Below are 15027 nucleotides of genomic sequence, written 5' to 3'. Positions count from 1 at the left end.
GCCTGCAAGGGCTTCAGCACTCTGCTCTCACCTGCCACGCACCTGAGCTCACAGAAGAGCTGCAGACACCTCGAGCCTTGCAGCACTCAGCTTCAGTGGAGGTTGCTGCTGGGTTGGGTAATATTCCTCCCCATTAGAAGACTGAAAATAGCTCCAGTGAAAATACCTTGGCATCGCAGAAAACTGCTGGCTCTGCAGCCCTCTCAGGCTAAAAACCCCTTCAAGGTCCCAAATCTTTATTGAGAGACTTTAGTATTAAAAAAAAAAAAAAAAAAAAAAAAAAAAGTAAAAAGGAGAAATATAATATTCAAATACATTTAAATAGCAGGCACTTTTTCTCTGTTTTGCTCACTAAGAACAGGGATGGTTTTGTTCCTTGTCCCTGATTTCTCTAATTTGCTCAGCCTGCTCCAGATTTTTTTTGCAGTATTCTTCTCTGTATACCAGTGCAAAGCAATTAATAATGTGAGGGATGAGAGCATTGATGACTAAACAAAACAATTATAAAATAGAAATCTTCTCCTGGCATGCAGAGTCGAGCAATTCTTTACTGGAGAAGGGCATGGAGAAAGACTTTTTAAGGCAGCACTTGCTGGTGCTGCACTTTTCATACCAGAGATCTTTTGCTTCCATGTCTTGAAGGCACAAACTTAAACRAAAGGCTATTAAGAACTCATAGAAAAGCCTCACAGTGGTATGAAATTAACTTCAGTGACAGGCAAACTGCAGAATTCAGAGCTACCTATGATTTCTGAAACATCCTGAAGGTGCAATGGGCTACCTAAGGACATGCTGGAATCACACAGGCCACTCTCTCATCAGTACAGGACAGCAAAATACACCACAATCTTTCCTATTCATGAGTCCAAAGTAGGTATTCCAGACATGTCCTTCATATCTTAGCACCTCTAATCCCCATCATTCCTTCACATCCTCATCTTCACTATCTATTTTTGTTCCCTCTTTCACTCAGTAATGGAGCAGCTTTGGATTGCAGAAGATCCAACACCAAAACACTTCACAGCTTATCCTTGCAACAACCCCAAATCTCGTCTTAACAAGTCTACTTATATGTAGATGAATTTCTTCATGTCAAAAGCATTTCCAGTTCTTCTTGTAGTTTCCTGGACAAAATTATAATTCTGTGGTTGTGACACTGCAATACATTCCACAACTACCCATTTTGATGCCCCAGACAAAAGAATATTGCATCAGGTGGCAGATACATCCTGGGAACTGACAGTGCTGAAAGCAGAGCTATTGCTTGAACAAATATTGCACAACAAAGGAAAAGACAGAATACCTAGTGCTTACAGACTGCTTTTCAAGCCAGATTGAAAAGGCTTTGCAAGGAAAGCTCTGTATGCAGAGCTCTGTGCACAGCTACAGAGAGAGGAATGAGAGTGCTGACATTATGATGCGTTCAGTGCCACAAAACTGACAACCCACCACGTTTTACTGCTCAGGGCTGATGGACTGAATTGTGCAGCCTTCAGTGTTAAGCATCTGATGATGCAGCAAAATATTGTCAAAGAAAATAATGTGAGGAATTTGTTTTTATACCAGTAGCTACCAGTAGCAGATATTCTTTCCAGAAAGCAATAGGGCAATAGAATATCCCTATGCTGCAAGTTCAGAAGTGTTCCGTGGCTTTCTAAGCAGTTGTTGTGCAATTTGGAATCACTTATGTCACAGCATAATGAACAAAATGAAGACATGTATGCCTTTGAGACAACTCATTGTGCCATTAATTCAGTGACTCAGTTTTTAAGAGTAAATATCTTGCTTCCTTTAAAATTAATGGTTCTTCCCTAACCCCCATATAAACACATTCTCAGACATTAGGACTATCTTAAATATCTATTGCTGAAGAATGCCTAGGGAAAAAGGAGACCTTTATGTAAAGCCTGGAACACTGCAGAAATAAGCTAACCTTCATGAAAACTCCCTCCTTTAAGTAAAAGATCTAAATTTATACCTATACCTGTATTATGAAAATTAACCCCAAATAAAACCTTGGGTATTTCCCTTCAGCTATTAATTATAGTTCAGCCCCATTTCTATTATGCAAGACATTAGATGGCCTTACAATTCCCAGCTTTAGACCATGCGCCCACACACAAACAGTAGAAGGAAAACTCATAACCTCCACTACTATGACCAGAGCACATTAACCTTCACAGCCTAACTCCATTGCCTAACTTCCATTATCTAACTCCAGGGAAGATCCACAGAGTATCCAAGTTGTTCCTGGTTCAGAGGCTACTCCCTCTGCTTGCACAAAACCTCCAAATGTATCCGCTAAAGTCAGAAGCAAAATTCTTATAACTTTACTGGCAGTGGCACAAGATCCCAAGAGCCTCATAATGATGATACAACTGTTTTGGCTATCCTAATATACGAAGATTTTGACCCCCTTCGATAAAATCATTAAAAATAATATAATATAAAAATACTTTGCACACTACAGGTCAGTCATTACAAAATGATTCCTAAAATAAAATATTATTCATGTGCAGTACATAGATTTATGTTACATCAGGCCGGCCTCTGTATCCCTGCACCCAAAATACCAGAATAGGCTGCTTAGTTTCCCATGGGAATCACGCTCAGGGTATTAGGCCCTGTGCTGTTACCAGTATTGGGTTCCACTTTCTGCAAGACCTGAGGTCTGCTTGGCCTGCAATCTGGCTCTTGCCTCATACTTTCCTCCCACACTTTGCTATCTTGATTTGATGTCAAAGTTAATGGTTAAGCAGAATTTGGGCAACTTATGTGGCAATCTGATCCTCTGTCCACTTACTGCCCAATCTCTGGTACAACATTCAGTTGTGCAGGAGGCAGGAGAAACCTGCTTCTCCTATTTTCTAACTAATGACTGTAAAACCAAAGACCATAAGGGCACTTCTTGGCCAGCACAGCATATTTTGGCATATGTGGAAGACTAGCATATTTCAAAATGATTCATTTTACTTCTAAAATAGCCTCCGTAGGCAAAGGCTTGAGCCTTACGCTCAAAAGTAAATTGTATTCAAAGACTCCATCGTCATTTGAGTTTCTTACAGAGTTCTACTTCTTCGATCAAAGCTGTTTCATTAAAACAGAGGAAACTACACAAACCTCTGAGGGACCAGGCACTTCTTGCTTATGCTGTCACTGGACAATAGGAAAGCTCAAAACTATGAAAATTAAAGACAGGAGAGAAGTGAGGCTTTTGGAGGGAATACTGCTAAGAGCACCCAGCAGGGCAGTGCACACAGGGTCTTTATGTCTCAGGCTTGCACAAAGACATGCRCTTTTCCTCAAGCTGGCAGTCTCAATGACAGGACCAAGTAAAGTGTTTGCACATGTGTCTAAAACCTCCAGGCCATTCCTCAGAATCTCAGCTGCATGGTCTTTAGTGTCCCAATCTGTGAAATACAGACCACGAACAGCAAGTGAAGGCCTTTTTAGTATCACCAGTAAGTTCTGTATCATAGATTTTGCACTATTCTGATGGGCTTTCAAATTATGTCTTGAKACTGAAAAGCAAAAATCATTAGCCTCTAAATAACAAAAGAGAAAATATAATGGAAGTTTGAGCAATATCTCTGTAGCTATCCAATTCCCTCTTAAAATCCTATTGTTTACCCAAGTTGTYGGGGACAGATCGCCTCAGTTGTAAGTCAGAAGCAAGAAAGGGAAAAAAAGACTAAAGAATTTCTAGTAACTGAAGATTTTAAGTATAATAAATGAAATGTCAGCAAACTAAGATTAGCTTTTCTTGACTCCTTAATCAGCTAATCCTTTGCAAAACCACCACAAGCTTGGCCATATTCTATTTAGCAAGCTGCAAAAGTCTGTAGCTCTTTTTAATAATTAACAGTGTTGAAATATTCTCAAAAAATATTGTTCTAAAACATTGACAATTGTTTCGACTATTATTATCACTATATCATATCTCTGTCCCTATTTAAATCAATTTTAGAGTATCACACAATGTTCTTACTRAAATTGTTATTAATTTCTGTCTTATTTATATGAAGAAAACAGTATGTAAACACAAACTAATTCTCTCCCTAGTGTAACTCATCAAAGTTATTCCSGATCAAGGGCGAGTAGACTACTATATACCAGGTTATATGCAGTTTTTCTATAAAATTTAAATGATACTGTGAACTTTCCCATATCCCATTTTAAAGGACTGTTTTTGCATTTGTAAATAAAAGAGAGAAAAGAACCCAAAAGAACTTTTTTCATTCAAGAAATGCCCCAAATTTTTACCAACTATTAYGACACTATAAATGGGACATTAAAAAAAAACTAAATTTCTTGCTTTTTGATTTTTTTTTTAAGCAACAGCTTTCCTCTCTCTTCTTGATCTGGGATAAAATAAAGCTCCTATTTGTCTTTTCTGTTACCTTCTAAATAATAACATGCAAGTGGTCTGTTGTACCATAACTTCTTTAATTTTTTTTTCCAATCTTAAAGTTTTGTACCTCAACAGCATCTTTTGTATGAAGCTGTATAAAGAACAGTCATGGACTGCAAAGCAAAGGATCGCTGGAAATGACTTTATCTCCTACCATCTGCCAGTCAGAAACTATCTTGCTATGCCAGGAGTGACAATATTGGTGCATAGAGACACTGTTCCTTAAATATGTAAAAATAGATGCTTTGCTTCGTAGTTGCCTGTAATGGAAGAAGCTGTAACAATTCCAGAAGATAGAAACAATAACTTCTCCCAGGCTACTAAGGTGCAAGGAATCTCTTGGCCTAATCATATTTGCTCTTATTCATCAACTCATCTGTATGGAGAGGAACATTTTTTGCCACATTCTGCATTCACGCACTTCTAATTTCATCTACCTGCACCGAAAAGGTCAGGTCTTTGGTCTGCAGGGGCTCTTGAGTGTTACCAATGCCAATAATATATTTGTTTACAGACAGTTAGTTTCCTGTTTGAATGAGATTGAGGCCTGAGTATAAAATAGTTACAGCCTATCAAGACAGATGGTGAGATTTCTTTGTGCAACTTCATTGACAGAATTAGGAAACTGAAATGAAAGCCTCAAGCATCCTGAGGACTAGAGGAATGATACTTTCATCACCCATCACAAGCATTTATTCACCCTGGGCTCCAAAGCCTCCAGCAAAAGGCTCTCATAACTGCTACAGCAAGCTAATTCTAGGACATAAACTCCTCACAATCAGGATTTTTTTTCTTAATATCTGACATACACATAACATGCACATCAATACATTGAGGAATGAGATTGCCCTACTTGCAAAAGCTTCCTATTTCYATTTCTCCCACATTATTTTCTGCCCTGTTGCTGGGCAATCAGTTATTCCCTGCTTGACCTTCTCCTGGCTTGGTGCACAGCAGGCTGTGCCCCCAATACACAACCACGGGGTTGCTGCAGGGTGGCAGCCGATGCCAGTGCCCAGCCTGGACACACGCAGCCAGACTTGCCCGGGGAAGCCRGCATGCTGGAAAGCCATACCCGAATGCTCCCCACCTGCACCRCTTTATGTAGCTATAATTTAGTTATCTTCCCTTTAGTTTTCTTTACTGAATTTAATTGTGTTGCTTTTGGATGCTCTCCTCATTCCTCAAGATCTTCTTCTCACTATTATTCTAACCCTCTCCTCCAATAGCCTAGCAGTCCCTCCCAGCTTGATCAGGTCTTAATTTTATAAACACTCGCTCTATTTTATTCTCTACTGTTTGTAAACTGTGGGKTTTTTTGCTATATTAAATAAGTCCAGAAGAATGTAAGTAAACACTGAATGTTGGATGGAAAAAAAACAGGAGCTTTAGAAATCAAATTAGCTTTAAAACCCTGGCATGCTGACTTGACTAAGTATGTGGTAAAAAGGACCGCAGAAAACTTAAATAAAAGACTAACACATCCTTTCTGTGTTCTCTAAATCCATACTAACAACAATGCTGGTCAGACGCAGCCTATTATCTTTACAGGCAGATTTTTGTTAGCTCTACACATGTAGYACTTGAGACTTGCCTGTTCCCAAAGAAGTGCTTAGCACTCGCTCCCAGCACCTGCGGCTGCAGCAGGATCACAGTGTGAGCTGCCAAAGCGGCCGGGGCAAAGGCTCTCCCTGCTGAAACCACAACACTGACTGAATCCGTTTTCATTGGAAGACTGAGTTCCATCCCCATTTCTTGCAAAATGATATTTCTGCTAAAGTTGCCTTCTCGAAAACAAATTGAGAGAAAAGGGTTGATGTTATTGAAGACTCCTGTTTTTCATTCTTCAGAACTCATTTGTTATCATTTTGTATTATGAAATGCTCTTCATCATAAAAGTGATTTCTAAAGTTTTGGAATTTTTRCTTATGGGGAATGTTCAAAGGGTCAGATTTAACCCCACTAACTGCACAAAACCAGAATAACTCTCTCCTGAGAAGGAAGGAGGATATATCTGCTTTCCAAGGTTACATTAACCTGTAAAATTTGACCAGTTTCTATTACAAAACTTCCAAGCATTTATTATCCAATTCTCTGACCACTTCTGTTTTATAGCATTCAAACAAGCAGCAGTGTTCTCTTACGAAAACCTTCCATTCAGTGTTTTAAGTTTTGGAACAATTAATTTTCTATTTGCTGTGAATAGAGACAAGCACTTTCAAATTATATGCTTACTTTTTTAAACTTAACACAATGATAAAACCTGTCCAGTGAGGCTTTCTCTCTCCCCAGTTATTTTTTCATGCCTTGTTTTACTGCAGCTAGTTTGTTATTAGTGCTGTATCAACTGACACACAGTGTAGCACTGAAACAACTTCAGATTATTCTATTTCAATTGAAAAAAAAATTGTTCCAATAAATAGGAATATCTACTTCACACATTCACAGGTTGACTCTCAGCTAAATAAAAACAGATTTAGAAGATTCTCAAATATGATTTTTGTAACCAGTAAAAAACATAACATCTGGCAACCCAAAACTTATTCATAGAGCTTTTTTTTACCCTTAAATCACAGTACTTCTACTAAAATAAACAATAGTTAGCCAACCTAAGTCTCAAGTGATTCTTTCTAAAAAGATACAATGATACTATGAAAATGTATATACTCAAGAGGTATCAAGTTCACAAGATGTTAAAWATAGATGCTTGATAAATAGACAGTCTATTACTGCAAGTGAAAATGATTAGAAGAGTTGTTCATAGCTGGAGATAAAATTATAGAAGATATGAGGAGAGTAGAAATTATTCATTTTTACTCAACACTCATGTCTGGAGTGCAGCATCCATGGGGGATGCCCTACTGTACAGGGAAGATCTTGATCAATTGAATAGTGAAGGACCTGTGTGAGGACAGGCTGAAGACTTGGGGCTTCTTCAGCCTGGGGAAAGGAAGCGTTGGGAGGAACCTAACGCAGAGCTGAACGTGCCTGGAGCAGGAAGCAAGACTAGTATCCYCATACAGTCCCTTCCCACTGCAGTAGTTCTCCAATTCTATCAACTGCTTTACTTCCAGTCCCATCAAATATATATATGTGCGTGTATACATTGCATACATGTGAAGGATGAAGGAAGAAGGGAATGTAAATACATAGTCAGAACCTGTGATAATTCACAAATGTCTGCCTGTCCACTGTATGTTGGTYTTTTATGCCCAGCTGTTTATTTCCTCTGTGTGAATGACAACAGTTTACAGGACTGAATGGCACAAGGATATTACAGGCAACTTCTYGTTTCAGTGTTTTTTTAACTCTCACATCTTATTTTTCAGGTTTATAGTCTTGCTAATCCCTGCAGTATCTGATCACCTTTCATATACACACAACTGGATAGCAAGTTTTCTCCCTTCYACTGGAAGCAGTCTGAGGGTTTTGTCTGGGTGTTGTGGCTGGTCTAATTCTGATGCTAAGTTCTTTCTTGCAAAAAGTAGAAGGGAAAACTGAAACATGTCCTGTATTCTACATATCCATCAAGAAGCTTGCCAGCTATTACATTAAGGTTCCTTAAATAGAAGGTCTTAACTTTCCCACCCTCCTTCTGTTGTTCGAATATAGCAGCTACTGGAGAGAGGTATCAAAACAGTAGATACTATTCAGACGGAAAAAAAAAAAAAAAAAAGTACAGAGCAGGAAAAGAATATGAGAGCAATGAGCGTGAATGTGTATGTGTATCTCCTTGGTAGAAGGCTACATCAGAACTTTCTTCAGTGGGGAGTTTTCCTTAATTAAGAGTGCTGGGATTAAGCCAGTCCAGATGAATTTCCTTCTGCACACCCTGCTATTTTAAGGGTTATTCCAAAGCCCACTCAGTCATTTTGATCCTTTACACAGGCTTTCAGGGCTTTCCCACAACTCAAATGGACTCTAGATTTTAATGGCTCCATGACATTCTGGCTAAATATTCTGCAGAAGATGTAATGACAACTAATATGGCAAAATGTTTCCCATGATATTCCCTAATTTCATTGAGGATGTTTTACGTACTTTTAGGCATTCATTATGAAACACTAATCAGCCCCTAAATTAATTTAGCTTTTACTAGGGGAAAAAAAAAAAGTGTTAATTTCTTATTATCATATTTGCTATTGCTCAGTGCATTTTCAAACAGAATAGCTCTATCATGTCTGGTAAGCACAGCTGAACTGATGTTCAGTTTACAATCCCAACTGGTCAAGTTGATGAGTTTCTGTAATATTTCATGCTCTGCATTTTTGCTGGACACCTGCTTTGCAAAGTCTTCATGGGTGTCAAAGCTGCAATCAGCACTAAGCTTGAGGTGCTAATTAATGATAGAGTTTAACTCAGAGAAATAGCAGAGGAAAAAACTATACATTCCCTCAGAGAAAAGATGTAAACCATGAGCATCAGAGAAGACATCCTTTGGGGTGAGGGAGTCATTGCAGCTACCCTCATCACAAATAAAGCACTGTGGAGGTAATTATAGGCAACATTTTCCAGCCATTTTGAAATGCAGTCTAAATCAGTACAGGGAAATATTTAATCTGTTTATCAGACTGTGATGGGAAAATAGCTACAGATTAGAGGAGGAAATGTTAGTTTGATGTTTGGCAAGTGTGTCTGGTAGGCTTAGCTTTATCATTTTATCACGGTACCAAAATAGCCCACAGTTGTTTGCTCCTGACAGGTTAGTTATGAGGTAAACCATGTGTACAGTTAAATAAAATGTATTGTAATTCCAAGAACAACATAAGAAAAAGGATAAGATTAATATTGTTTGTATCTTCATATAGCAAGAGTCAGTGGAGTTTTGTACAACAGTCACTAAATTAAACTATTTTTATAAGTAGGTGGCATATGTAGGGACATCCATTTAAACCACATTCTGGTTAGGAAAGAAATCTTACCTCACTGTAGGAGACTCAGRCTGGGATTTCACCCACTGTGGAGGGACTGAAGTTCCTGAAAAGTCAGGAACTTATTAAAGACCTGAAGAAAAGAAGTGCCCAAATAAGTATCTGTCTCGTACATTCCATTTTTCTAACAGTTAATCCTCACCCTAAATAATGGATATATTTACTGAGGGCATCTGAGACTACAGTGTCAGTAAGATTCCAGTTCTGCAAACGTAAGACTCTGCTAGGTTGCCAAAACTTAAACTATAAAGTTTTCCTGATGAACAAAGTCATGTTCTGCAGAGTTAATCAGAGAAGCAGGACTAAGAGGGATCTGAAGAGGTCACTCCAAGCACTCTCCAACTGAAAGACAGGATCAGTTATACATAAATCAGTATGTGTGCCTACTGTGTTCTAAAAGACTTTGTAAAGGTCTTTTTACACCCTACTTAGGCAACATATTCCAGAACAGAAAGCATTTCCTAATCTGTACACTTGATTTCTCTTGCTGCAATTCATTGTCCTCCAAACAATAGCCACAGTGAACTTGGAAAAGAATTTACTTCTTTTCCTCTTTTCTGATAAAATTTAGGCTTTCCAAGTCTAGTTGTCAGGTCTCTTCTCATCCCTCTTCCTCTATGATGGGAGTTTTATCATGAAACTATTATTTTTTAGAGCTTGTCTGGGTTTTACCAGTAGCCCTTTCCATTAGTCATGAATTGCATCATAGGTGGGGCTTTGCAAAGGACACCAAATTGACCACATATGCCACTGCCTCTGCAGTGCTAGCAAGGAATCTGCTCCTGTGGATCAGTTGCTGCGAGTTTCAGAAAATATTCTTGAATTCTGTTTTTCTTCTGCAGGGGTAGTAGGACCCACCAAATACATAATTGCCAAGCACCATACTACCCATGGCGTTCTAGCAGTAGAGAGAGCTATGCTAGGTCTTGTGGTTCCATTCCTGGTCAAAGAAGGACTTTCTCCCTGGTAAAAATGATTTAGCGTGTGGCCTTCTGCTGCTYACTTTTACCTTCCCCAGGTCACATCGCTTTTTGGTAAAATCAGGAGGACAGCACATAGAACTGCAAGTCSACCAGCAGCATGCTCATACCTAGAACTTATTTTCACTGGAATTGCAGAGACCTCTCTTTTAGCTAGGGTCCTCTTGGCATAATTGCCCTACCACTGTACTTACAAAACTATGAGGAAGTATGAGTGCATTATACTATAGAAAAAATAAAATTCACCTCTCTCCAAAACAGTTGTATATGTATGTATATATATTAGGAAGAAGAAAGAGGTTTAAAGAATTCTATTCCACTTTAATAMAATGGCCAGAAATAAGAGCTGTTAACAGCCTATATATCAATGAATTATTTATCAAATTAGCATTTCTTGTTGCAAAAAAAATTTCTTCCTCACTTTCTTGTGAACAAATCATCTTATACCTTTTGTATAATTTCAAAGAGTCTAAGTAACATCCTGATCATGCYGTTTGCAGAAATGAGAAAAAAATGGAATACAAAGAAGCAACATCAGCTTCATACATAACTATCTTACATATTACTCCTCAATTTCTTAGACTTTCAAAACRTATTTATTATTGTAGCTATATAGTGATCTCTCCTTTATTTGTAAATCACACTTCCACATGGTTTTCCAAACTGACATATTTCCAGATTTGCTCTSTTAATCACTCAGCTAGGGAAGGTAAGGACGCGCCATATCATGGCTTTAAATGACAGATCGATTGGCGCTCAGTGATATTTCTAGAACCAGGACTGAACACAAGGTACCTCTCTCAGGCATGTTGTTACTAATAAATTCTCTGCTCTTTTGTGTAGCTGTCCTTTTATATAAGAAAGCTTTAAAAAAACKTGCTGTAACCACTGAAAATGACCTGCTGTCATTTTTTTCAAATGACATTTGAAAAATAGATTATCCTAAAAATACAAGGTAGACATAAGCTCCTTAGCTTCCTTTCTTAAGCAACACACATTTCTTTGAACAATTTACAAAGATTATTCATTTTTTAACACTTGGCTTTTTACCTTTTCCCCTACTTGGTCTCCTAGTCTTTACAGTGTGTGATTAAATTCTGTTCATGTGCAATACAGATTCTGCAAGCACAAGCCATTTATCTGTATTGGTTCGCAGAGCTTTTCTCTATAGCTTAGTTTATTTTATTTGTCCTTAGGGAGTTGCACAAAATCTGTCAGGTTTYTTAATAAGTTTTGGTTTTTGATTTATTGAAACCTACATCCTACTATTCACTACRTCCACATTTAATGTGCCTAAAAATATTAAAATCTTGTAGAATAAAGTCCTGTAGATTTTCAATTATAATATAGGGTTAGAGAAACAACCCAAATGATCTGGAAGAACTCATGACTGCCAATTCAAGATTTGCACATATGAATAAAATGGGAGAATGTGACACCCAATTCATGGCCTATAAATTAATCACTTAAGTTGTTGCTGAATCTTTCATCAATGAACATGCCACACTAACCAAACACTTGCATTTTTTGATTTATCTGTTGCAAATTTACTGCATACAATTCATAATTTCCCCAGTGTTAGATATGCTGTACTCTGTACTTTCTGCAATATCAAATCAGGACTAAGACTTAGAACCTCCATGAGAYAGAGAAGAGGTATTTGTTAAAACCTGCAAACCAGGAATAGCAGCCAAGCAATGAGGGATCTGGGGTCAACTTACAAGGGTCTTGCATATGGAGAAGCTACTTGAGTGTAGGAGCTGTGAAAGAGGACAAGGAACCATGCAATTCAACACATGCACTTCAGCTGGAGGAGTGTTGCTTAGCTGGGAGGAAATAGGCAGAGCCAGTGCTAGCCTGTACCACCCCAATCAATTGCTAAGGGAAGGAAACCTGGATTCACAGTATCCTTCCTGGCTCCTTCTGGTTCCCTCCAAACGAGGGGCAGGATGGGACTCTCCAGATGGCCAACACAACCACGTGGTGTTTTCTATTTTGAGTCTACTCAAGGGCTAGCTGACACCTAGAGCAGGGCAGAGAGGTGTGTGAGGGATGGCACGTACTTATCTCCCTTTGGCTTCCTTTTGAGCCAAGGAGATTCAGACACCCATAATCAGCACCAGGTCATAGCCACCAGCCAGCCAGAAAAACAGCAGTATCTGCTGCTGCATAACAGCTACTTAGTGAAGTAGCTTGGAAGTGCTTCTGCTTAGTTTTGAGGCCCAAACCATGGCCTCTACCTTGTTACAAGAGGTCGGAAATACTTCTGGAAGGACATCCCTTCCCACTATGGCGTTCTGACTGCCACTACTGCCCAGTAAGAAAAAGTATTGATGACATAATCTCATTTTGGGGTTACACTATTTCTAGGAATAGCTATGTGAACTACCAGAATTAGCTTCAGCATTGAAGAGGATTGTACTATTTAAATGATCTAGATACACTGTGGTGATGTTCATGAGCTGCTAGAGAATGTATTAGGAGTGAGGAGCTATGTCTGAGCACACTCCTTCTCAAGATAAAGGCAAATGAAAAGTTCGGTAATAGTTAGAACTTACTCTTCAAAAATGTTATTCAAAAGCTCCTTGCAGAAAGCACAGCATATTCCATGTGTGCATTATGTAGTATCTTGGGCAAAGGAGTTTTGATCTTTGGGATCCACAGATGTTAGTGCTGCAGACATACATACAAGCACAAAGGCTGCTCTTTATTTTAATTCTACATTAAGGAAATACTCCTTTAGCTTTTGTATGATGGATAGAGCATTTCCTAATTAGTTTTAAAAATAAAAATTACCTACTATCACCAAAAGACTTTAGCAAAGCAGCAGGTATGAGAGATTTTTAACAATGAGATTCTACTAGTTATCTGAAAAGACTATCTTTCCTAAAGACAGGAAACCAGTTACCTCAGATATTGTCTCTGCTTGTTTCTTCCGGACAGGTTCCATGTTTTCTGCTCTGAAGCCCCCTGAAACGATCTTCAAGGTGATTTTTTGGCTTGGTTACTTTAACAGCTGCTTGAATCCAATCATCTACCCTTGCTCAAGCAAAGAGTTCAAGAGAGCTTTTATACAAATCCTAAAATGCCAGTGCCACCGTCGGAAGCAGCTGGGGTGGTGGGCCTACAGCTACAGAAACTGGAATCGGTGCTCCTTCGAACACCCCAGGAAGGACTCTCTGGAAGACACCGGGAGTTTCCTCAGTGGCAGTCAGAGGACATTATCTTCAGCATCTCCCAGCCCAGGCTACCTGAGCAGAATCAGTCACCCGCATATGGAGATGTGCACATTCCAGGAATGGAGAAATTCCAGCTCTTTCCTGAGCCCTTTACAAGAAGGCACTAGGCAGAAGGACCCATGCCAGTTCTTTACCTTCAATCTCTTACCAGAGCGCAATGGACATATTGCTGCTGGCAGCCAAGCTTCTGGCAGCAGGGACTGCGAGGCCATGTGTAACACACTGAATGGCAAAAACAACTTCAGAGCAAACATGACACTAGAATGAACAGATTCATAAAGCTGCCTGCCCGGACTCTGTTGTCCTCCTCAGACACTAACTGGGATGGTAGGTGAAAGAATGGACTGTGCAGTTTCTCAGCATGGCACAAGAAGGAAGTCAGTGAGGGAGAGGCCTGCTCCCATCACCAAAGTAGCACAGTTTGGGAAGTAACCATATTTCAAGTCAACTGTAGTCAGAGAGGCAATAGAATGCTGGGAAGGGGCCAGATAAACCCAGGGAAGAGCACAGCCAAATATTTAGATATCATGAAAGTGCTGTAGAACAGCCAAACCCGTCTGTGTATAGAAAGAATGTATAGCTATGGGGTTAGGCAGGGGGCTGCGTATGAACGTGTGTGTGTACATGTGTGCTAGCCGCATGTTTGGGTGCCCAAGAGGGGTCGTRAGCAATGCACTTGTGCAGTACTGTTTGTACCTCTGCAGCGTTCCAGTTGCCGCTGATTTTGCCTGTAAAATTCTTATTGTTGTTGTACTTCACTGTACATTCGCACTTTAGAAATTGAAAACAATGTCAAAGATTAAAGTAATTTTTCAACAATTTAAACACTTGCGCCTATGAATATAGAACTGTAATAAAGTCAGATTCTCTCATCACATGATTTTCACTTCAAAACAAAACCCTCATAGAGGTGAAGTTTGCCACTTTAACTCTTAGGATGCTGTTGAAACTCTCTTCAGTTGCTTCTCTTCCATGCTTCCCTTGTCCACAACAGATATAAGCTCCTCTATCTTTCACCATATTCTTTTTGGAAAGTTTGAAAATACCAGCTCACAATCCATATTTCAACACATTAAGAAGTGTCCTGTAAACATGCAGGCTACTAGAGCATCTGATTTCTGAAAACAACATTCATAAATCATTCCAAATCCCTCATAAACAGTGCTGTGGACACAGCACAAAAGAGCATTGACCGTTGGAGGCCCCAAATCCAATCTTAAAGCAGCTATGCAGAGCCCTTCCTCCTTTCAGCACACTTTGAAAACAGCATAGCATTTTTAGCAGTTTTACTTTGCCAGTTATGTCAGAAAAGAAACAGACAAAAACATGCAGTAGAAATTCAGTTTCATTAATATTTTTCTCCTTAATACTACACAGCTGTAACAGAATTCCTGAGAACATYTTCTAGGATAGAAGGACAYGACCTTCTTGTAGGTCGTGTTTGGACATTGTCGTTGTTTTCATCT

At 39.1% G+C, this 15027-nt stretch overlaps 1 protein-coding gene across 1 annotated transcript in view; it reads left to right on the top strand.

The window, feature by feature from the left end:
• The window catches only part of ADRA1B (adrenoceptor alpha 1B), a 29586-nt gene extending 15226 nt beyond the window's left edge, over window positions 1-14360 (top strand). Inside the window, exon 3 of the mRNA XM_026047634.1 lies at window positions 13266-14360. Within this exon, the coding sequence (XP_025903419.1) occupies window positions 13266-13828 (563 nt within the window). The 3' untranslated portion in view covers window positions 13829-14360. The remainder of the gene's footprint in view (window positions 1-13265) is intronic.
• Window positions 14361-15027: the final 667 nt, after the last annotated feature.

Source organism: Nothoprocta perdicaria, unplaced genomic scaffold (genome assembly GCF_003342845.1).
Source record: "Nothoprocta perdicaria isolate Ctin4 unplaced genomic scaffold, notPer1 scaffold_5, whole genome shotgun sequence".
Classification (NCBI taxonomy): domain Eukaryota; kingdom Metazoa; phylum Chordata; class Aves; order Tinamiformes; family Tinamidae; genus Nothoprocta; species Nothoprocta perdicaria.
This window is presented reverse-complemented; position numbering and strand designations above follow the sequence as displayed.